We start from the raw sequence: 23,034 nt of genomic DNA, 5'->3' as shown, positions 1-23,034 counted from the left end.
ACTATCACTATCAGAAATACATTGAGTAAGTTTTAGTCAAATCAATTTGAGTTAATTAGTAGGTAGAATATACCATTTTTGGTAAATAAATAGATGTATATAATTTTCTGGGAGGTACCTAATTTAAATGGTAGGTGACATACTACACAAATATGAATATTGTAAATGGTTTTGAATAGGATTGAGAACTTTATACCTTATAAAACCTTAAAATATGCATGCATTTATGCCGTAAAGAGTCACTAAATATGTTATGAAAATATGCATTTAAAAAATAAGTATGGGACGATCTTGTACATTCGGTGTACAGAAGAGAATTACCAACAGAAGTGTTAAATTTAATTTTAACGATTTAAAATCATTATGTTCAAAAAACGATTCAGAGCGAAGACAGTCTATCAAACTAAAATATAAGTAGGTATATTTTATATTAATGTAATTTGTTTTAGTGTATTATTGGCATTAGTACGCTATAGAAGTTTGAATTCATTTTTGTTGAAAAAATTGTAAAAATTGTAATTATATTTATTTTTTATTTTTGTAAATACAAAATAAACTATCTACATGGAACTTTGCTTTAAATTTTCAATCTTAAACTATAAATAATTAACATTTGATAAATTTTGAAATGCAAAATAATTCGTAAATTTTCAATTTGATAAATTTTGCAAACTTATAAAATAATCGTGTGTTTTTCGATAGTATGCGCGGATGAAGCGATACATTAATCTTTGTATAAATAGGGTATGAAAAAAAGTTTGTTGGTCGACAAGGTCAAATATTAAGTTAGTATTAGAAAAATAAAGAATGAAATTTTGAACTTTATTATTAGTTATTACAAAGGTATTATAATATTGCGTTTTAGTAGAAGTGGAGTTTAACTGTAGATATTTAAATTGTATAAAGTATACAAAGATAATATTTTAATAATGTATAATGGCCAATATTATAATTAATTACAACTCATAACTTATGACTACTCTTATGACTTATTTATAACTACGTACTATAATATTATATCAAAAAACTACCAATTTATATAATCTTATACCTATGTCCTATGATATTGTACAAATTCAAAAAACATAATATTAACCCTTTTAACCCCCAGGGGGCCTATTCTCAAAGGCATCGAAAGCAGTGGTCGAATAAAACTGTTCGATTGTGAATATTCGATCATTAATATTTATTCGACACATTATATTCGATCAATCGTATTCTGAAACAACTATCGAATATTGAATGTCGAATATTATTTTATTCGATATACTTTTCGATTATCGAATAAAACCATTGTTTTGTCCATGTAATTTTCAGTTGTTATCACAAATTGATTGCTGATAAAAAATTTAATTTAAAATTTAAAATTTGTTTGACACTGTGACGTGCTTACTAGTTACTTAGTGTTTACTATTACTATTTAGTTTTTTATTTGTCTACTGCAAGTATATTAAGTATAACCATAATATAACTATGAGTACTGAGAAAAAAGTTAAAGGCAAGTCCGTCACTCTGGCGCAGAAGGAATGTCTTGTGGATTTTATGGAGATGCATCGAGAGTTAACAAAAGGGAAGTTTAGCACAAATTTCACCCACAAGAATGCCCAACATCTTTGGCAAAAAATAACGTTAGATTTAAATTCAATGATAGGTGCAATAAAAACTCCAGAAAAATGGAGAAAAGTAACTTTCATTTCAATTGTGACAAATTTTTAGATATACTAATTACTAATACTAAATACTTTTTTTAACATCCATTAGACTTGGACTGATATGAAATGTAATGCCAAGACTAAAAGTGTTGGACTTAAAAAAAGTATTTCTAAAACTGGTGGAGGTAGTTATGAGCAAGAAAACACACTAGCACCGATAGAGGAAAAGATTACTGAAATAATAGGAGAAGTACCCATTTTTGGACAACCACATACAATTGAACCGACTGTTAATTTTGACGGTTATGAATTTTTAGTTGATTCTGAAAATAGCAGTATTTTACAGTAAGAATTAAAAATGATAAATTATTGTTATTAGATTTTTCTTATTGAAAAAATAATATCTCATCAATACATAATGACTTCTTGTTTACAAATACAATATTAATTATAAAATCATAAGATCTAAAAGGTATATATATATTATATATATTGTATAGGCCATTAGTAAAATCTGCTTATGATAATGTACATGGAGAAGAATTATTCACTGATGATTTACCATCACCAATTGAGTCATCATCATCTAAAATACTGGAAAATTTACAGCCATCATTAAATGCGTTTGCATCTAAGCCCATAGAAATGTAATATCTATAAAATTTTTTTAGGTTCAATATTTATTTTTTTAAATCTTTACATTTAGATCCAAAAATATTGTTATTGACAACACTAGCAATTTTATTAATCAAGACAAAATAATTATTGAAGAACCTGTTAAATTATCTGTTAAAAAAAGGTAAGCATACCCCATCTATAAGAAAACTTCCTTGAAAAGTTTATTTATTTCATACAAAATTGTTTTGTTGATATCCATGTTAAATGACTCGAATATTTCTAAATTTGTTGTTAGTTTTGCATACAATTAATTATTTAACTGGTACACAATTCAACTTCTTTCTAGTAAGCTTGATATATTTCAAAAATCTGCTGATGCTTCTATGCAATTGCATTATGCCAGTGAAGAGAGAAATGGAATTCTTAAATCATATTATACAGCAAAGTTAAATCTCTTAGAAAGAATCGTTATAGCAAAAGAAAAGAAAGTTGCTTTAATGGAGGCTAATAGTAAATTTAAAGAATGATTAATATTGAAAAAAAAATGTTATTTGCCATATTATTAATTGTACCTACCTAAGTATTATTTTTATTTTGTTTTTAAAATTTTATATAGCTGGTTATTGCTTATTTATAATTAATATGTTACTTGATTTTTAGTATTTCAGTTAAATATTATAAAATATTATTCCATGTTAGTTTGAATGTAAAAGTAAAAAAGTAATTTGTTACTAACTTTTATAAAAATTAGTTACCTAATACTCAATTATATTTTTAGGATACAAATAAATGAACAAAGATTTAATTTTTTATGTTTATGTTTATTTTTATTTTTATTTTGTGATACAATAAAAAATAATATTTTGTTGAAGTTTGAGTTATTCATTTTTATAATAACAATTAGGTAATTGATAATTGGTAATTGAATAATTCTCTAAATGTAAAAATATGAATCTATCATTAGCTGTTGCATACGTTTTCCTGCCATAAGTTCTGTATTAATATGATTTGTATTTGGATCATTTGGAGCTGCATAATTATTTAAAAGTCCTAAATCATTTTCACAATACTCATCATTATTATCGATTTGAGGTAGATTGTTGATTATGCAAATATTGTGTAATATAGTGCAAGCATTAATTATACTAGAAGCTTTTTCTGGTTTGTAGTGGAGTACTCTATGTTTAAGTAAACATCTAAAAAAATATAATATGTATTAAAAGTTTATAGGTAGGCAGGTAGTTCTAGAGTAAATATAGAGTAATACCTAAATCTCATTTTAAGAACACCATTACACCGTTCTATAATTGATCTCGTTCTACAAAACCAAGTATTATATCTAGCTTCCGGGCTATTTGGTAGATATTCACTGAACGGTGTCAATAGCCACGGTCTCAAACCATATCCAGAGTCCCCTATTTTAAAAAGTAAATCAACAATTACTAATAATTACATTTATAGTACTTATGTAATCAATAATTTAAATTAAATGTACCCAATAAAAAACAAGATGTATGTCCGATGGAATGCAAATGTTTCAACAATCCTAACACAGGACTAAGACGCCAAATATGGCTATCATGAGTACTTCCCGGAAATTTTGCACATACATTTAAGATTTTCAGGTTTGAATCGCAAATCTTATTAAACATAGTATAAATTGTATACTATATAATATTATTTATTCAAACTTATAAGATTAAAAATATTCATTTATTCTTTTTAATTTTGTATGAATAAAATTGAAATGGGTATTTATTAAATTTCAAAATGTATAATATTATATATTTAAAATTACCAGTTGTGTATTAATGCTGTGGTAGCCTTTTCGATTAACGTATACATGTTCAGGATAAACGGGATCATTTAAATTGGGCGGTACAATAGCAATATGAGTTCCATCAATGACACCAATTACTCCTGGTATTCCAAATTTTTCATAGAAACTTAGCAAAAAAAATAAATGTACCTACTTCAGTTAAATATTACACAGTTGAGATTTTAGTGAAATATATTACCCTAAACGAACTTCTTTAAGTTCACTAACAGAACTTGGAAAATGTATATATTTGTTGAGTATTTCTGGAACATTCAAGGCATTAGCTACTTCAGTAATGCATCTACTTACAGAAGCTTGACTCACAGAAGCACCTCTATGTTCCCCAATATCTTGCTGGTAGCTTCCGCTTGCAAAAAATCTTAGTGCTGTCAATATCTAACAATGTAATAATAGTATTGGTATAAAAACAGAAAATACTATGATATACCTATCAAAAATAACAGTGCTTAAAATAGTGTGCAGTAGGCAGTAGCAAAATCTAAGTATAATGATTTTTATTATTTAATAATACCATAAGTTTACTGACTCAAGCTTTTTAGTCTTTAATTTTAAATTTCTTATCATATACCAAGGACTATTAATAAAAATGTTAAGCACTGAACAATACATCTTATTTTTGTGTGTATTATAATTTTCTATGGCTAACCTTTCTTTCGATACTTAGTCCAGCAATTGTATTCGGATTTTTCATAAAAGGAGTCAGAAGATTGGTTAACTCTTGCACTAGAACTTTACTTAATCGATAGGTTCCAATGAATTGTCGGTCAGAGAGTACTTAAAAATTTAAATATGTTTATTATATGATAGCTGATTTTTATAAAGCAATTATATTGATATATGAATAAATACATTTATCAATTTATAATATGTAGGTATTACACTTCAAAATGTATGAAGCGATTTTATAATATTGAATATTTACTGGCTGAATATTTACCGGCAAATAAAGAATCATATTATTTGATTAATAATTAAAATGATGTATATAATTACCGACGAAAGGATCTTCTTGTATTAAAACTCGCCTTCCTTCATTTTCGAAGTTCATATCGTTAAATATTTCTATATTCATTGCATTTAACTGCATATTATATACTTCAAAATCGTCATCAATTAATGCCATATTGCTTAAATTATCTTGTTTACAGGTATTATTAATACAAAGTTAACGAATATCTTTACAGTTCGTGGAGGTAGATTAAATATAAATAGTATACTAAATTAAAATATACTAATATTAAATGATGACGTGAAAACCGTTGTGTCGAAAACCGTTTTCGTCACCTAATTCACTATCGTAGAAAATTATCGAATAGTAATATCGGATTTGTAGTCGAAAACCGTTTGAGAATAGTGTTTTTTTTTACAATCGAAACCAGAGTTCTTTTCGACCAATTTTTGATCGAAAGCCGGTTTCGATACCTTTGAGAATAGGCCCCCTGAGCGGAGCGATGAATGTATTGATTTTACTATGATGTGTGTTTTTTTTTGTGTCTGTCATCACGTTTTGGGGCGGTAAAAATGCTTCGATTTTTTACTTCAGTTCCTCGTTCGATCAGAAAGTGAATTTAGTTGGTACTTTGGGGGGCTCAAAAGTAAAAAATTCTTAATACTTTTCTAAATAATCGAGAAAAACCAACTAAAAATTAAGGGAAAAACGGAAAATTTTACGCACACTCATTTTTCGACAAAATCAATTTTGGTTTTTGATGTAACTTTAAAACAAACGACCATAGAAATACATGAAATTTTCTCCGAATGTTTATATAAGTATATTCTATCCACCATGCAATTTTAAAAAATCGACTTAAGTTTAACTGTTCATAGGTATTTGAAATTTTCGATCATTATTAGTTTTTTTTTAAAATTAATATCGATAAAAATGTATTTGTTAGGCAGAAAAGCTTGGAAATTTAATACAAGGCTCTTAACATATTGTTACAATAGCAGTTGAAAAATAAAATAAATTCATAGTCACAATTTTTTTTATAAGCATTCAAAGTTTGAATTTTGACAAAATACGTAAAAATCACGAAAATTCACAAATTATTTTAAGCTAGAAATTCATAAAAAATTTTCTTTTTAAATCTAAGATTTGAAAATGTAATACAAGATTCCTTAAAAATTTTTCAATCTTTATAAAAAATAAAAAATCCACCGGAAATTCAAATTAAATTTTTATGAGCATTTGAAATTTAAATTTTTACAACATTGGATTTTCACATTTAGCGATTTTCTTATTTTGGTGTAACTCTAAAACAAATGACCGCAGATACTTGAAATTTTCGCTGAATGTTTATATAGGCATTTTCTATATTTGATAAAATTTTAAAAATATTTAAATTTGTTTTGAGCTGATTACTGACATTTTAATTTTTCAACTTTTTTAGTTTTTTTTTTTCTATAAATATCGATAAAAACGTATGTGTTCGGTAGAAAAGCTTAAAAATTGAATTCAAGGCTTCTAACACATTAGATAGAAATTCATAAAAGTTTTTCTTTTTAATTCTAAGATTTGAAAATTTAATACAAGACTCCTAACAGTCCTAACATATTTTTACAATAGCAGTTGAAAAATAAAAGAAATACATTGTCAGAATTTTTTTTTATAAGCATTCAAATTTTGAATTTTGACAACATATTATGTAAAAATCACGAAAATTCGTAAATTATTTTATTCTAGAAATTCATAAACATTTTTCTTTTTAAATCTAAGATTTGAAAATTTTAATAATCTGTCTAGAATTACAGATTATTAAAATTTTCAAATCTTAGATTTAAAAAGAAAAATGTTTATGAATTTTTTTTTATAAGCATTCAAATTTTGAATTTTGACAACATATTATGTAAAAATCACGAAAATTCGTAAATTATTTTATTCTAGAAATTCATAAACATTTTTCTTTTTAAATCTAAGATTTGAAAATTTTAATAATCTGTAATTCTAGACAGATAAACCGTCTTCGCTCAGAATCGTTTTGCGTAGGTATACAATGATATAATATCATTGGATTCAAATTTAATTCCATCCATTACAGTAACCCACTTGTAACCTACTGTACAGCAGAGCGACATCCACTTTCCCGCTTTTTATAAATAAATATTTGGTGGGTCGGTGGGTGGCTAACTTTTTTAAACTGCATGTGCTCTTAAAATACCTCTTTGCGCCACTGCACTCACATGTTTTTAGTGTTATCACTGTTATCAGTCTTTCACCGCTTGACGCATGTAGTTATATTGTATCACTCATTGGCCATTAGATTCTTTTTAGGTAGTCACTAGTCGACCAAATTATCATTGTGATCGTATATTATTTAATGTTAATTTAATCGTAATGTGTTGTATTATAATATTCAGTATTGTTGTATAAAAGTCGAAATATATTTCGTAATATTTCGTATTCGTAAATTGTAATACTCGGGTAATTATTAAATTAAGATTTTGTTTTCTTATTTAAAAAAATATGTTTTTAATTAATAACACAAATTGATTTCTTAGTATTGAAAACAATAAATTTGAATATACTTACAACTTTGTGGTTCGAACTCTACTTATATTTAAGCTGAAAACACTCTAAATTTCTTAGTAAGTAGTTAGGTATCAATCACTTATAAAGAGCTTCTGACATTTGTATTGTATTAATGAAACTTATATTTTTTATCTAGATGACCGTGAAAATCAAAACTTCATAAATGTTTTCAATCACTACACTGATTTTCTATGTCGCTGTGGTGCTGGTCGCGTTTTATCTCAATGACCGAAACAGTACTAATAACAAATTACTCGAATCTTATGAAAATAATATAAACATAACATTCGGCCCACTGAATCTAGGAAACGATTCTTCTTGTAAAGCACTTGATTTTCAACTGAATTACAAAAAACATGAGGATCTTGGGATATTTCTTTCCAATTACGCTAGTTACATGTCAATGGTGAGTTTGTTCAAACTCTGGATGAGCCAACGAAATGATAAAATATTCTTTGGCACTCTAAAGCTCAATGATAAAACTGTGAGTGCTGTAGCAAAAGGGCCTGGACGTAATTGTTTTGAAATGTTTGAGCAAACAGTTAACATTGCTACAGATATAAACACAATTATAACTTATGACCAATGGACCTTATTACCACTAAGTGGAGATAGCCGCAGCCTTGAAATATGTTCAAAAAACATTAAATCGTTTCAAAATGCATTGCTTTACAGTTTTTTCAACTCTGTTATTAGTGATGACACCGATAATAAAACCCATTCATTGATCGAAGCGTGGATTGCTGCACATGTTAGTGTTGAGCTTCTGGTTCTAAAGGTGAGAAACTCAACGTATATATAATACTTTTGAATCAAGCACTTAATTGTTACTATTTAATATGTAATGTTTATATAGGTATTGAATGGATATCGTTATGTACCAAATATTTATGCTACATGTGGTCGAGTTTATTTTGTTGAAGATTGTGGTTATACCTTACAGTATCACATGAATAAGATGAATTTGAGTAATAGGCTATTAGTGGCCAAAGAGTTATTAACATTGGCGTTGGAGCTTGCAGATGGTACAGCTCATCAAAGTTATTCATTTTACCTCACTGATTTAACAGCAGATAATATAGCTATTCGACTGAATAAAACATCAGGATTATTACAGTCATTGAAAGTAATTGACTGGAGTGATGTTATAATTGTGGTCAATAATCATAGTATGAAGAAAACTGATGGTAAATTTATATTAGGTACATTAAATTATTATTTTATAATCAATTTTTTAATTTTTGTATATTGTATTATTATCAGAAAATATACATGTAAGTAAACATATTGATTGTGGGCCTGGATGTTTATCTTATTCAAAAGAAGAAATTTGTCAATCGAGGGTTAGTGATCACAATATATATGCTGTTTGCAAAGTGAGTTAACATAATTATTGTAATAATGTTAGAGTATGATTTCCTCTTAAAATATCTACAAAGGACATAGGTTAATAATATACTTGTTTGACTCCTCAAGTTCTGTGTTTAATAAATAGTTACCTAGTGAAAGTACTTGATAAATAAATTTACAACTGCAGTTACTAGTGCGCAAATTAGATTTACAAAAATAATTCTATTTGTTGGCTCACATTAGGTAGAACTTACATTTTTAATTGAATACATTATGATGTATAAACATTTAGTTTTGTAGTTACTATGATATTATGCCGTCCTTTTAAAAACAATAAATCATAGACATTATTATTTTTTATGTTTAGGAATTTTTAAGCAACGATGGTAGACTATTACATGAAATAACAGACTTAAATAAAACAATCAAGTCACCAGAAAATGAAGTCAAAAACCTTGCATCTTTATTGAACAATTGTTTGTGGAACTTCGATGATGAAAAGCAATCTGAAACAAATAGACTAGATACCGCTAAATTGATAATAAAATCAATTCAACTTATTTATAACATTGAAACATCTAATAGCACTGATGATGTTAAGTAAATAAAAAATATATTTGTATAAAGATAGTACACCATTAAAAAGTAGATAAAAACCAGAGACTGAGTGTAAAAGTCTGCACACATTGCAACGCTAACGTTAGTAGTAAAACACATCAGGATACAATTTATCACTGATGTATTGTGTGGTGGCCTTTGAACTTATTTTACATTCAAAATTAACTATTTATTTTAGCCTATTTACCTATAGTTAAGATATTTTATGTTATCCTAGGTTGATTATAGTTAAAACCTAAAAATGCCTACTTTAAATTTTATGATTTTTTTTTTAACCATTGATTAATAATTGTACTAAAACACAACATTAATGTTATTAATTAGTTAAGGATGTCAATAAATATGTAATTTTTTTACTATAAACATTTTTTATATTCAATTTGATATTTCGGTTAACAATTTTGTTGCCTAAAATTTTTATGTAATATAAAGTTTAAAACAGAACATTGTATATTGTGTATGTTGTCATTTATCTGATTTATCATACCAAATGTATGTGTACATTACAATGACTGTATTAATTATTAAATAAATAATATAATATATATATTAAAAATTGTATTAGGTACTTGAAATATAGTTATTGATGATTTTATTATATATATATATTTATTGTTAAGATTTTTGTAAAAAAAAATAAATTATATTTATATTATAATGTCGTGAAGGGTATATAGGCAGAATTCTATTGAATTTTAGTTTTAAAAATTTTGTTAGAAGCAAAATTTTAAAATATCCAAAAAGTTTATTTAAAAACAATTATTATGTTCCCATTCGTACCTACTCAATTTTTTCGCAAGAATTATTTTTCTTTTTAATAAAATAATTTGACTGAATTTTAAACAATAAATGATAAATACATTTATTGATATTGACTTAAAACCTTACCAAATAAGTTAGAAAATTGCATTGAGCTTTCAAAACCTGCCTTTGGATTTGATAGTGAAGCAAAATACTATTGTCTTTAAAGACATTTAAGGACTTGCTCCTCTAATATATACTTTTGATTATATTGTATGTATTTTTATTTCAAACCAACTAATTATTGTCAAATATTGTTTATTATAATGTCTGTATTAAATAACAATAATCATTTTTTTTTTAATTGTTTAACACGTGTGCTGTGTAGCTGTAATTTTTACATTCAGAAGAGGGAAATTTTCTAAAATTGTTATGAGATCCCTATATCTAGATTTATCTATTCGATAAAATTATAAAAAGTTTGGTCATTTATTTTATTATGAAATTAATATTAATATTTATGATTGAATAATGATCGTGACCACGTCATAACCTCAATAGTGTAAATTGTATAACCAAGACCATGCCTATACCTGTATGATTAAGATAAAATTTAAATTGAATTGATTACAACAAAATTAAATAAAAATATCAATATTGATATTTTGTGAATATATTATATCAATCATTCATATCCCTTTTAATGTAATCGGGTTACGCCAAAATAGTATTACATCACATGGATGTAATTAGAGAGGTAATTTAATTTTATATTAGAGTGAGGTCATGAGTTTTAATGAACAATGGTTCTTACTATCCCTAATTAGATTTAAAGTTGGTGGATGCTTTTTGAGCAGGCACACAGTAATAGGACTAGTTGCCACCACTGATCTTAATATCTACAACTTAAATACATTTTAGATGGATCTACTTAAACATTTCCATTGAAATTGTGTGCATTTTACTCCTCCCAATTACAATAAAGATTTATATCTCCTTTTCTCTGATCAGAATTCAGGAGTAAAGTGAAAACCATGATTTAAAACATAACTCTTTGAATTTTAAATAGTATGCTTATAAATCATGGTGACTGACGAGTGACGAGTGATTAAAGATGAAAGTATGGTGAAATTCACATAAAAATTGAAGACATTATCCACATTCAGCATTCAAAATTTCAAAATTCAAAAAACGCCATGATCAGGCTACGGACTACAGCTTATCAGATATCATGCATTCTGTTTACGCGGGTCTGGACTTATAGATAACGCGATTCTTATTTCCTACGGATGGCACAGTGAGTGTGCTGGTACAATAATAACGGGCGCCGTTTGCACGATACATGAGGCCAGTCTGTTAGCTCCTGCATAACGGACGGTGGCGTCGCTATGCGGACCGATTATCATTATTTATTTTATCATCGACCGTGGTAGTCGAGTTGAAATCTGAATATTGTGAATAGGTATTATATAGTTACAATACTGCGATCGCCGTCGACACCGAATCGTCGCCGTTCCGCACAAATTCTTCTCGAATACCGTCAGCCCTCAGCTTAACGATGGGCAAACACAAGAAAGCCATCAGTTCTGACGAGTCTTCCGAATTCAGCGACGATGTAAGTATTATACTATTGTATTTTGGTTTGTATTTTTGACTATACCCTAACTTTTGTGTGTGCGTGCGTGTGTGTGTGTGTGTATGCGCAGGATACGAGCCTGGCCAGAAATAAGAAACGCTACAAAATCTCATCGCCACCTAGCCGCAATTACATGTCAAACACCAAGAAGAAGTTGTCGAAGAAGCCTATTTACGATTCTGATTCATCATCGTTATCTGAAGGCGAGATAGCATCAGATGAGGAGCCAAAGAAGAAGCAGAACTGCAAGCGGCCCAGCAAGAAGTATGACATGTCTGATGATTCATCAGATAGCAGCGCCGCGTCTGAAATCCAAAGTCCAGTCCAAGAGACTAGTCAGCGTAAGTTTACAACATTTATTCATATTAAATACCTCTTTTTCATCTCATTATAATAACTCCTTTACACAATTTAATGTTAGATACTGTGATAAATACTGTTGATAGCTTGACATTCTGAATTATTAGGAAATTGACTATATTATAGTATAGATGATGCTCTGGTTCTGCGCATGCAGATTCACGACCAAGCATTTGTTAAGTTATTGTTTCTCCTTTTGTGGGTGATGCTGAAGATGGTTATTTTTGTGATTTTTTGTCGGGTATCAGAGCATGCCGATGGTTAGGTGGGAATACTAGGCTATGTATACGCCAAAAGAGATGCACAAATATGGACTAATTTTGTTTGCCAGGGGCTCATTCTCTTGTTAGACAGAGCATAGCGCTATTACTTGCTGCTAATATATTTAATTAAATTTTAAATAATCAAACACCACCTTACTTATACTGGGTAGTTTAAAAGTAGCTTCTACGTAGAGTGACTCACAAATTTATATGTATATATATAAATATATGTGTGTGTGTTACCGGAAATGTTGACAATTTAGGAAATGACAACCATTCCAAGAAAATGATAAAAATACTTAATATAGAAAAGAAATGATATTATCATCACCTAGGAGTTGTCATAATTTCTGTACTTTATTAGGCAATATTATCATGCATTGCTTTCTTACACTAAAGCATTAGCGATTATGATGTTGACATGTTGCAAATCACGTGGACTGGCTTTATAATGTAACTATTAGAATGATAACTAACTCTCAACGGTGACATGCTAATAAACATTATACTGCCACTACTGTAAATATTTCCGTGTTCTAAAAACGTGGGTACTGAAAGTGGATTTTTAAAACATATGTCAGAGATATCATACACGAGATCGTAATTGCAATGCAAATTTATTGGATTTAACTAATGTTAAAGAATTATTACACAAAGTAAAGTGATAAAACAAAATGTTTGACTCCAATTGATTTTTTATTGGTTATTGATTATTTATCAGAGTAATAGTACATAGTGATGAAAATAAATAAAGTATGATTTACCATTTTATGAAGCAAAGCGAAGCTTTTGATGAATATTAGGAGTTATATATAAGATGTATATCATACAACTGTTATATTTAATATTTATACTATAATATTATAGTTAATTTTCAGAAAATATAGATAAATAATTAGGACTCAAAAGTTGTAGGAGTTATATATATATGCTTTGATTTATAGCAGACTAACAATTTGACTTAAATTGATTTAAATTGATGATACTGTTTATGTTTGAGTAATTTTAAAAGATTATACCCAGGAAACCACCTTATCATACTTCATGAACAATTATTAAATTACTAGATTTTTAAACCTAAAATTCCATTAATATTAAAACTATTTGACAAACTTCTTTATTTTAGATAAGTATTAAACCTTTTGAGACTTGATGTCTTGGTAAAGAGTACAAATTCAATATTCTACCTATAAAATATTTATTATTATCCATTGAGTAAATATTTCATTGTTATCTTTAGTATAATATTAAACTATAGTTTAAAATCTAGTAATAATAATAACTTTAACCAAACAAAATTTATTTATTATTTGTTTATTTATATTTTAATTATTTATTAATTATTTAATAAAAATAAATTAGGCACTTTCTAATAACAATTATTTTCATACTTAATAATAATATTTAGAATACTTGTATATTATGTTTAGTCAGTTATGAATTTATCAATGCATATATTTGATTGAACATTAAATAATCCTATTTTACTTTTACTTGTTTTATAGTTAGTGAATCTTCTGAAGATTCTGAAGAAGAATTCAATGATGGTTATGATGAAGAGTTGATGGGAGATGATGAAGACAGAGAACGTCTAGCACAAATGACTGAAAAAGAACGAGAAACTGAAATATTTAAACGTATTGAAGCTAGAGAAATAATGAAAACAAGGTAAAATAAAATATTTTGAATACAAATAAGATTTAATTTAATTTATTCATTTATAGATTTGAAATAGAGAAAAAGCTTAAACGTGCTAAAAAAAGGGAAATGAAAGAACAAAAATCTTTAGAAAGAAGTATGTCCTCAAACAGATCAGACTCTCCATATTCAGGTTCTTCAATGCCTCTTGATTTAAAAGATCGCGTGAAAGAAAGAAAGAAAAATGTCGAAGAAAATAAAGGAAGAGGAGATAAGAAAGTTGCAATGAGCATGTTAAAAGCAAGGCGAGAAGAAAAACGGGAAAGAGGCAAGTCCAATTTTGATACACATAACAGAATCAATAGTTAACATTATACTTTTTATGGTTATATTTTTGTATAAGAATCTTGTAATAACAACTTTGATAAATATAAAAAATACTATTTATTCTTTTTAATTATATTAAAAACTAATTTGGTATTTAAATTTTTTTTATTAATCTCAATATGAATTTCTCAGTTACACAGTATTTTATCTAATTGTCATCACTGTGGATGGCTTTAATTTATAAATTAGTTGATTATAGTATTTTAATTAAAATTTATAAATCACTGAATTATTCTATATAATAATTAAAGTATTTAATAAATACTATAATAAAATAATAATGAACAACTTACCAATAAGTATTATTTTTATTGATGAGTTGTATTTGTTTTATTATTTTAGAGGAAGAAAAAGAAAAACAACTAAAGAAAGACATGGAAAAAAAAGGAGATGATGATGATGAAGAAACTAGTGATAAACAAAGTGATCAAAACCAATCCAAATTAAAAGCTTCTGATATTTATTCAGATGACAGTAATTCTTCAAGTGATACTGATTCAAGTGAATCTGATAAAAAAGGACGTCACTTTTTCGACTCTGATTCAGATACCAAGTAAAAAATTTAAAAATATAAAAACTAAAATCATATTAATTTTTAATAATTTTAGTGAGAAAAAAGTACACTATATTACAAAACGAGATGAATTGAATAAAATCAGATTATCAAGATTTAAAATGGAAAAGTAATCAACCAATTGAATATCTATTTTTGTTATTGATATTTACTAAACATGCTTTTTTAGATTTGTGCACTTGCCTACGTTTGAGAAAACTGTTATAGGATGTTTTGTTCGCATTGGAATCGGAAATTATAATGGAATACCGGTTTATCGGGTATGCTTTTATAATTTGAATTGTGAATATACAATTTTTAATATTCTTCTCACCCTTATAAAAGGTTGCTGAAATATGTGATGTTTGCGAGACAGCTAAAGTATATCAGTTAGGAAATACTCGTACAAACAAAGGATTAAGACTTAAGTATAAACACATAAATTAGTGAATTAAAAATTATATTTTAGCATTGTTTTTTATGGTGTTGTTTTTTAGGCATGGTACTAACGAAAAAGTTTTTCGTTTGGAATTTATAAGTAATCAAGAGTTTACAGAGAGTGAGTTTATTAAGTGGAAAGAAATCTGCCACATGAATCGGATACCATTACCTACTCTAGCTGAACTTGAAATTAAAGTGAGAGATATTAAAGCTGCTCTGGCATATCAATTCAAAGAAGAAGACGTTGAACAGGTATTTAATTAAATTATTATTGCACATAAAATGGTTGATATAATTTTGAACGATAATATTTTTTAGATTGTTCGAGAGAAAGAGCGTTTCAAAACCAATCCACATAATTATGCAATGAAAAAGACTTCATTAATGAAGGAAAGAGATGATGCACAAGCACTGTATGTATGAGATATAAGATAATATTAAAATTTTAAATGTTGATGTAGATTCTTTCAGTAATAAAATTATAAAATAAGATTTCATAATTGTTTGACATTATCTCATTTGTTATCTTACTGTGAGTTAATTTTAATATTTAGGACGTTAAAAAGTTAATTATTGAGTTTTTTGACACATTTAACTTGTGTGAATAAGTCAGTATACTAAGTTATGAATAAATAGAATAAAAAAATTAGGAATACTAAACTTATTATTTTACAATTATGATAAAAATATATAAATTGTCAAAATGGATTTTTATGACTATTATTAATTTTTGTTAATTACAGTGTAACCCTGATGATATATAAGATTCTGCTTTAAGATAATTTTAACATTAAATATTTGGAATGTTATTGGTTTTTAGCATGGTAGTTCTCAATTGGCCTTTAAAATCTTAGGCAACAATAAATATATCTCATATTAAAAGAAATCGTAATTAAATTTACCTAGTTGGTTACTAATTATGTAAAATGTATACTTTTAATAAAACTAGATAATAAACTAATACTTAAATTTTTAAATTTCAATTTAGAGGATCAAAAATTTCCCAAGTTCAAGTATATAGATTGATTATAATCCTGTTAAAGTTGATTGCTTTTGATACTTTTAATATGTTATTTAAATACCATTTCAATAAATGCTTATTTAATATTATTTATTTATAAATAGTGGCAAAGTAGATGAAGTTTTGAAAATTGAACAGCAACTGTCAGATTTAGAAGAGCGAGCTAATCATTTGGACAAAATGAGAACAAGCACAATATCAAGTATTAGTTACATAAATGATAGAAACCGTAAGCGTAATGTCGAAGAAGCTGAAAAGGCTATTTTGGTAACTTACTATGCATGATAAAATGTCAAGATATATGAATAATAATATTGTATTTAATTTTTAGGAGGAACTCAAGGCTAACAAAGGGAAAAAAATTGATGACCCATTCACTCGTAGAAGTACCAAACCATGTATGAAGTTTAGAGCAAAAACAAATTCTGCTACTGACGGATTAATAGCTCCAGATGTTGAAGAATCTAAAAACAATATTGAAACCAATGAAATTAAGGTATATTAAATAGAAATTTGAGTTTTTACCAATACCATACAACACTTGAATTTCAATACATTCTTAATATTTTTAGATTGATGGTACTTCATCGAAAAGCAATATGATGAAGGCTGATGATTTATATGCTGTACATGATTTTGATATTGACTTGAACATACAGTTACCAATTTAGGTAAAAAAGTGTGTATTTGTGAGTTATTTTGTAAATATATTTAAGTAAAATAATTATTAAAGGATTATGACATAATTTGTTATATGTCAATAATTGTTTTTACTTATAAAATTAAAATTAGACCAGCATTTACTTTGATATTATGTTATTCTCTCATAAATTACATTCTTGCAGTTTAATGTACTTAAATACCATGTTATATGTATTTATCACAGTTAATTATCAGATAGAACTAGGTAATTAGTTTAAAGCAATTAAAACTGATAAACATATGATCATATATAATATTAATTATAATAATAATATAAAACTGAACGTTTTATTAAAATTATTGAATTTGTCTGTAACACTTATAAATTAAAAAAAATAAATTACATGTTTGCTAAACTAATTGATTACAAGATAATAAAATTTAGTTATAAGATAGTTTGTGTTACGTTAACTTTAGTGATATACATTTTAATTTTAAGGAAATTAAATTTATACTTATTTAAATTTAACATGTAAAATTAATGTTTTTAATTTTTTTACAATATATATTGGTGTCATTACAATGTATGTATTTATTCGTTGTAACTCAAGAAAAAAAATATTCTTATAGTAATAATAGTAATAGTATTGTTTAAAAAACCTCATATTTTCTGTAATAATTGTGTAAGCTTATTTAAAAATATATTTCCATGTGATTGTAAATCATTTAAATAATTAGTATTCTAAATAAAAGGTATTCAAATTAGTAAAAAATATGAATTTTGGTTTTTTTAAAAATTTGAATTAAAATATTAAATGTTTTACTGTATTTTTAAATTTCCTTAAAACACAATGATGTATTTTATACCTATTTTACTAATATTTCCGGTTAAATTTCATATATCTGAGATATTGACTAATTTAATTTTTGTAGAACTGTGTTATCATTATTAAGGGGAATGTTGGCACTTAAGTTTCTTCTGACCAAGTGAGGAAGGTATTGTTAATAAATTTCTCCATTCTCATTTTTTGTTGATCAATGTACAGTTTAAAATTATAACATTATGATAATTATGTAATTTATTAGTTGATTAAGTATATCAAATCTGTTCTCACTAGCCCTCACCATAAATAGTTCCTAATAATGACACAGACAAAAGGATTCTATTGTTCGTGTTGACTATATGGGTTAGACTATTGATTTTAGATTTAGTTAGAAGCTTTTTTAATTAATATATCAATTAGAATACTAAATATAAAATTAGAAATATTTTATAGTATTTATAGTATAATAAGAATACATCAAAATAATATTGCTAAAGTGTGATAACAAGTAATTTTAGTTGTCCTACTTAAACCTACATGTGGATTATGTATTTTTTTTGTGTATCAACTTTTCTTTTAATGTTATTAATTACTTTGTACCTACCAATAATTTTTTTTTATCTTTATATTTATTATACATTTTTTTTTTTTCATAAGGAAACTTAATGTTATTATGTTTATTTTATTAATTGTGTCTAAATAAATCTTTTTTTTCCGATCTACTATCGAAGTTACTTTCTATGATAAATAAAACATTAAATATATTAATATTATTGAACTGTGCTAATTAATTTTATATGTTTTTTTATTGTTTTTATTTTTTGGTATTACAGATTCCTACAGAAAATATTTCATTCAATAAGCAGTGGTATGTTACTTCTGGTTTTTGAACAAATTTATTCCAAAATTACAAACCAAAAAAAAAAAAATGTACAAAAGAAATATTCAATGGTTCTGAATAACCCATCCCAGCAGTTATAAGCTGAACTTTTTTTTTTTTTTAGTGGCTACCATATTTTGTTTAATTTTTTTTCTTTAATATTGTAAATCTTTAAATTTATTTATTATTAAATCATTAAATTGAATGAAAGATCACAGTAAAAAATTATTTATTAAATTAATAATAAAACAAAGTGTAGATATTGGTACTAAAACTAATTATACAGAAATACATCATATTGTATAATTAATATTAGATTGCATGCTTAAGTATAATCAACAATTGCACATAAATATTTTAGTTTATTGTAATTGTTTAAAATAATATGTTAATGAATTGATTTCAATTTTAAATCTTAATTGATATTAAATTTTTTTAAATTGTTGTTGGTTTCAGGTAAACTAACATTTCTATGTTCATTTTTATTTATTTAGTTTAACGGATTTATTGCCAATATACAATATAATTTATAAGATAACTCTATAAAATGGTTAAAAATAATAATAGTTTTAATATTTGATATAATTTAGATTTTTTGTCAAGTCAAAACATTAAAAAACTTAAAAACTTTTTATTACATAATGGTTAAATGAGGTGAGTAAAGTGTTTGGTAAGTTGGATGGTTTAAACTCATAGTAAAATGTTGGAAATATAATTTCACTAAAAGCTAAACTTACAAAGATAATTAAACATAAAAATATTTTATTTTAATATAGTTGAAATTGAAAATAAATAAATATTAATAAATTTCATTGTAAATAATATTAAGGAAAATGGGATTATTAATTTTATGGAAAATATAGATGAATCTTTATATGCAAGAACATTGTCTTAAACACTAAATACTTAAAATATATTACCAAAAAAACCCGGAAATATAATATAGTGCAGCTGTTCCCAAACTTTTAGAATCGCAGAACCCTTAGGAAATAGTTTGTGTCTTTACTTCCAACTCAACCCCATTTTTTCTAAAAAAAAACAGTACTACAAAAAATGTTTCAGGCATCACATACATCTGACAGAACCCTTGAGATAATCCCACGGAACCCCAGGGTTCCGCGGAACACACTTTGGGAAATGCTGATATAGTGGATAACTAAAATTGTGGATTGATAAAAACACTGAGCACTGAAAACAGAAAATTTTTAATTTAATTTTTATCATTTTTTTTTTTTTTTTTTTTTTTTGAATTCTGCCTTCTGAGTGATGGAAATTATGTTAGAAATATTATTCAAATTAAACAAAAGACAATATGAAAAATGAATATATTTTTATTTCATTTTATTTTATTATGTACAGTTTAAATTCTTTAAGTACATTAACATGTTAACTACCTACTATATTTTTCATAAATCACCCAGAGGCCATGTGTAAATTTTTTTGTACATGCTATACAATGCCAAACTTGGTTTCGTGTACATTATCATATATATTGAAATTTTTGAACTCATTATCTCTGTATACAAAATCCTAACATTGTGTTAGGTTTAAATTTTAAATAGGATTATAAATCTAGTGTTCCCTGAAACCATTTCTGTATTTTAGCAAACTCATTGTATCAATTGTTCATATATTAATCTACTTTTCATTTAGACCAATTTTTGTGTTGCAAACATACAAAAAATACCTATGTATAAACGGCAATTATATTATGCATAAAGTAAATTATTTGGTACATATACCAAATTACATTACAATAACTATTATTGTAAGTATGACGATGTAGTTTTTGATCAAATTTTTTGGTGTGTATGATTTATGAAAACCAATGAATCCATGGACTGCACTACTGCAGCCACCAAGGCAAATCCTCATTACTTTTATCTTGGTTATTATACACAGTATCATAATTTATTATAATAATATTGTAGCATAATTGTGTCATGGATACCTTAATCTGAGAACACTGCAATATAAAAACTAACTTGTGGATACAAATTAAAATGCTTTTTATGACATGTATAATAATATATATTAATATATTTAGTGTTGTACTGTATACATTTTTAGATTCTGGACGGAGTGATGAATGTTTTGAATTTACAATGATGTGTTTTTATTTTATTTTTTTTTTGTGTCTGTGTACAGCATAACTAGTCGAAATAATGCTTCGATTTCAAACTTTGGGGGTGGTTTCCGGTGTAAAAATTAATGTCCTTGGTGCATTATGGAGGTCAAAAGTAAACATTTTCCAACAATTTTCAAAAAAATCGATTTTTTATATGGTTGTAATTCAAAAACTAATCACTATAAATACTTGAAATTTTTACCAAATGTTTATGTTAGTGATATCTATACTATATACAGTTTAATTTTCACAAATTTTCGACTTTTTTTGATATTTTTTAGACCACTGAAATTTTCAATTTTCGAGTAATTTTGAAGTTGAAAAATCATAAAATTGTTTGTGTTTATAACTAAGGATTAAAGATAAAACTCTAAGTTTTTCATAAGTTTTCCTTCAAGTAGCTCTAATGAAAACTCGAAGCATCATTATAGAACAAATTTTAAGTGCGTTTGAATTTTAAATTTTTACGAAATAGTGTAACGATATTGATTTATCCTCAAACGATTTTAAATATTTGTTATTATCCAAAAAGTATAAGTCGTAGACACTTGAAAATCTTACCAGTTATTTAGATTGGCATTTTCCAAAATATTTTGACTTTTTTTGAGATATTTATAGACGACTGAAATTTTCAATTTGTCTGAAAATTTTTTTTTGAAGTGTCGATAAAATTTTTTTGGCTGAATCAAAATACTTGAAAATTTAATACAAAGTTCCTCATAAGTTATTCTCATAGTGATTAAAAAATTATAAGAATACATATGCACAATTTTTTTTTATTAGCATTTGAAGTTCAAATATTAACGAAAATTCGTCAAAACCATGAATATTTTTTTTTTGTGGCAGTTTTGGGGCAGTAAAAGTGCTTCGATTTTTGACTTCAGTACCTTATTCAATCAGAAAGTGAATCTAGTTGGTACTTTAGGTGTCAAAAGGTTAATATTCTTCTAAATAATCGGGATAAACAAACTAAAAATTAATTGCTAATTTTTATTAGCATTTGAAGTTCAAATATTGACAAGAATTCGTCAAAATCATGAATATTTGCGAATTATTTTGTAGTTCAAAATTCATAAAATTGTTTGTATTCATATCTAAGGTTAAAAATTCAACACTAAGTTTTCCATAAGGTTTGCTTCAAGTAGCTATAGAGAAAATTTGAAGTGTAATTATAAGAAAAATGTTTTGAGCGTTTGAGTTTAAAATTTTTATGAAATCGCGTAACGAAACGATTTATCCTCAAACCAGATATATGTATATCTATGATGATAATATAAGGTATTATGAATTATGATAACTACATGCAATTTTTTTTGCTCTCGGATAGGAGACCACCCGGGTTCATAGTAGTTAAAAACCTTGCCACACATACATGTGTTTGCAGTCTTACCGTAACAACCGTACAAACCTATCGCACCAAAACCTTACCCCTACTACAGTTCATAACCTCTACAACAGCTAATGGCCTTAGTCGCCTGGCTTAAGATCAATAAAAAAAAAATAAAATTATGTCTAATTTTATGCAGGTATGTCTAAAATATAAACATATGTTAAAAATTTTAGACTAAAAAAATCCTCCATAACATTTTCACTATTATTATTGATTTACATATCTATTTAAATAATATAATGAGTATCTACCAATACTAAACCAGTATGAGTAGTTTGATAAATGTTAAAACAAATTCATAATAGAAGAATAAGAAAAACTATATTTTATCGTCATATTATGCATTTAAAATCTGATGTCACAATAATTCATTATAGGTACATAACCTACACATTTACACAGTCAAATTATATTTTTGTTGGATAGAGGAGCAAGACAAATTATACATAAGATAGTATCATTTAAATTTTATATGGTTAACATAATTGATAATTCCTTCATTAGATAGGTAACAAAGACTTAC

General features: G+C 26.1%; 3 protein-coding genes across 4 annotated transcripts; all 3 read left to right on the top strand.

Moving 5' to 3' along the window:
- Positions 1–1,473: 1,473 nt before the first annotated feature.
- On the top strand, positions 1,474–3,141 carry LOC149060602 (uncharacterized). The gene is made up of 5 exons (XM_089216648.1): positions 1,474–1,683; positions 1,762–1,997; positions 2,153–2,299; positions 2,359–2,451; positions 2,617–3,141. Exons 1-5 carry the CDS (start codon positions 1,474–1,476, stop codon positions 2,795–2,797), a joined length of 867 nt encoding a protein of 288 aa, XP_089072774.1. The 3' UTR covers positions 2,798–3,141.
- Positions 3,142–6,990: 3,849 nt separating this feature from the next.
- On the top strand, positions 6,991–11,022 carry LOC107168344 (uncharacterized). 2 transcript variants are annotated; one of them, XM_015517722.2, is made up of 6 exons: positions 6,991–7,531; positions 7,609–7,695; positions 7,776–8,417; positions 8,496–8,826; positions 8,903–9,015; positions 9,357–11,022. In XM_015517722.2, the coding sequence occupies exons 3-6, from the start codon at positions 7,803–7,805 to the stop codon at positions 9,591–9,593; spliced, it is 1,296 nt and encodes a 431-aa protein (XP_015373208.2). In that variant the 5' UTR covers positions 6,991–7,531; positions 7,609–7,695; positions 7,776–7,802; the 3' UTR covers positions 9,594–11,022. The 2 variants fall into 2 exon arrangements, with proteins under 2 accessions (XP_015373208.2, XP_089071858.1); XM_089215732.1 differs by having other exon boundaries at positions 6,991–7,695.
- Positions 11,023–11,756: 734 nt separating this feature from the next.
- Rtf1 (RNA polymerase-associated protein Rtf1) lies at positions 11,757–19,203 on the top strand. Its single transcript, XM_015517719.2, has 14 exons — positions 11,757–11,963; positions 12,055–12,325; positions 14,113–14,275; positions 14,332–14,573; positions 14,975–15,185; positions 15,241–15,315; positions 15,376–15,466; positions 15,531–15,613; positions 15,683–15,878; positions 15,945–16,039; positions 16,752–16,914; positions 16,979–17,143; positions 17,220–17,318; positions 18,947–19,203. The coding sequence occupies exons 1-13, from the start codon at positions 11,907–11,909 to the stop codon at positions 17,316–17,318; spliced, it is 1,911 nt and encodes a 636-aa protein (XP_015373205.1). The 5' UTR covers positions 11,757–11,906; the 3' UTR covers positions 18,947–19,203.
- Positions 19,204–23,034: the final 3,831 nt, after the last annotated feature.

This window comes from Diuraphis noxia, unplaced genomic scaffold (assembly GCF_037042655.1).
Source record: "Diuraphis noxia isolate RWA-SAM2 unplaced genomic scaffold, SU_Dnox_SAM2 contig0001, whole genome shotgun sequence".
Lineage (NCBI taxonomy): Eukaryota > Metazoa > Arthropoda > Insecta > Hemiptera > Aphididae > Diuraphis > Diuraphis noxia.
Note: the sequence above shows the minus strand (reverse complement) of the source record. Positions and strands in the feature narration are given on the sequence as shown.

What these genes read in the sequence shown, in the direction of transcription:
- LOC149060602 (XM_089216648.1), top strand. Translation starts at nt 1,474, where the DNA reads ATGAGTACTGAGAAAAAAGTTAAAGGCAAGTCCGTCACTCTGGCGCAG. An exon ending in CTCCAGAAAAATGGAGAAAA is followed by an intron (nt 1,684 to 1,761) that starts GTAACTTTCATT and finishes AACATCCATTAG; the next exon opens with ACTTGGACTGATATGAAATG. An exon ending in GCATCTAAGCCCATAGAAAT is followed by an intron (nt 2,300 to 2,358) that starts GTAATATCTATA and finishes CTTTACATTTAG; the next exon opens with ATCCAAAAATATTGTTATTG.
- LOC107168344 (XM_015517722.2), top strand. Translation starts at nt 7,803, where the DNA reads ATGTTTTCAATCACTACACTGATTTTCTATGTCGCTGTGGTGCTGGTC. An exon ending in TTGAGCTTCTGGTTCTAAAG is followed by an intron (nt 8,418 to 8,495) that starts GTGAGAAACTCA and finishes ATGTTTATATAG; the next exon opens with GTATTGAATGGATATCGTTA. An exon ending in TAGTATGAAGAAAACTGATG is followed by an intron (nt 8,827 to 8,902) that starts GTAAATTTATAT and finishes TATTATTATCAG; the next exon opens with AAAATATACATGTAAGTAAA.
- Rtf1 (XM_015517719.2), top strand. Translation starts at nt 11,907, where the DNA reads ATGGGCAAACACAAGAAAGCCATCAGTTCTGACGAGTCTTCCGAATTC. An exon ending in CTTCCGAATTCAGCGACGAT is followed by an intron (nt 11,964 to 12,054) that starts GTAAGTATTATA and finishes GTGTATGCGCAG; the next exon opens with GATACGAGCCTGGCCAGAAA. An exon ending in AGAGATGATGCACAAGCACT is followed by an intron (nt 16,040 to 16,751) that starts GTATGTATGAGA and finishes ATTTATAAATAG; the next exon opens with TGGCAAAGTAGATGAAGTTT.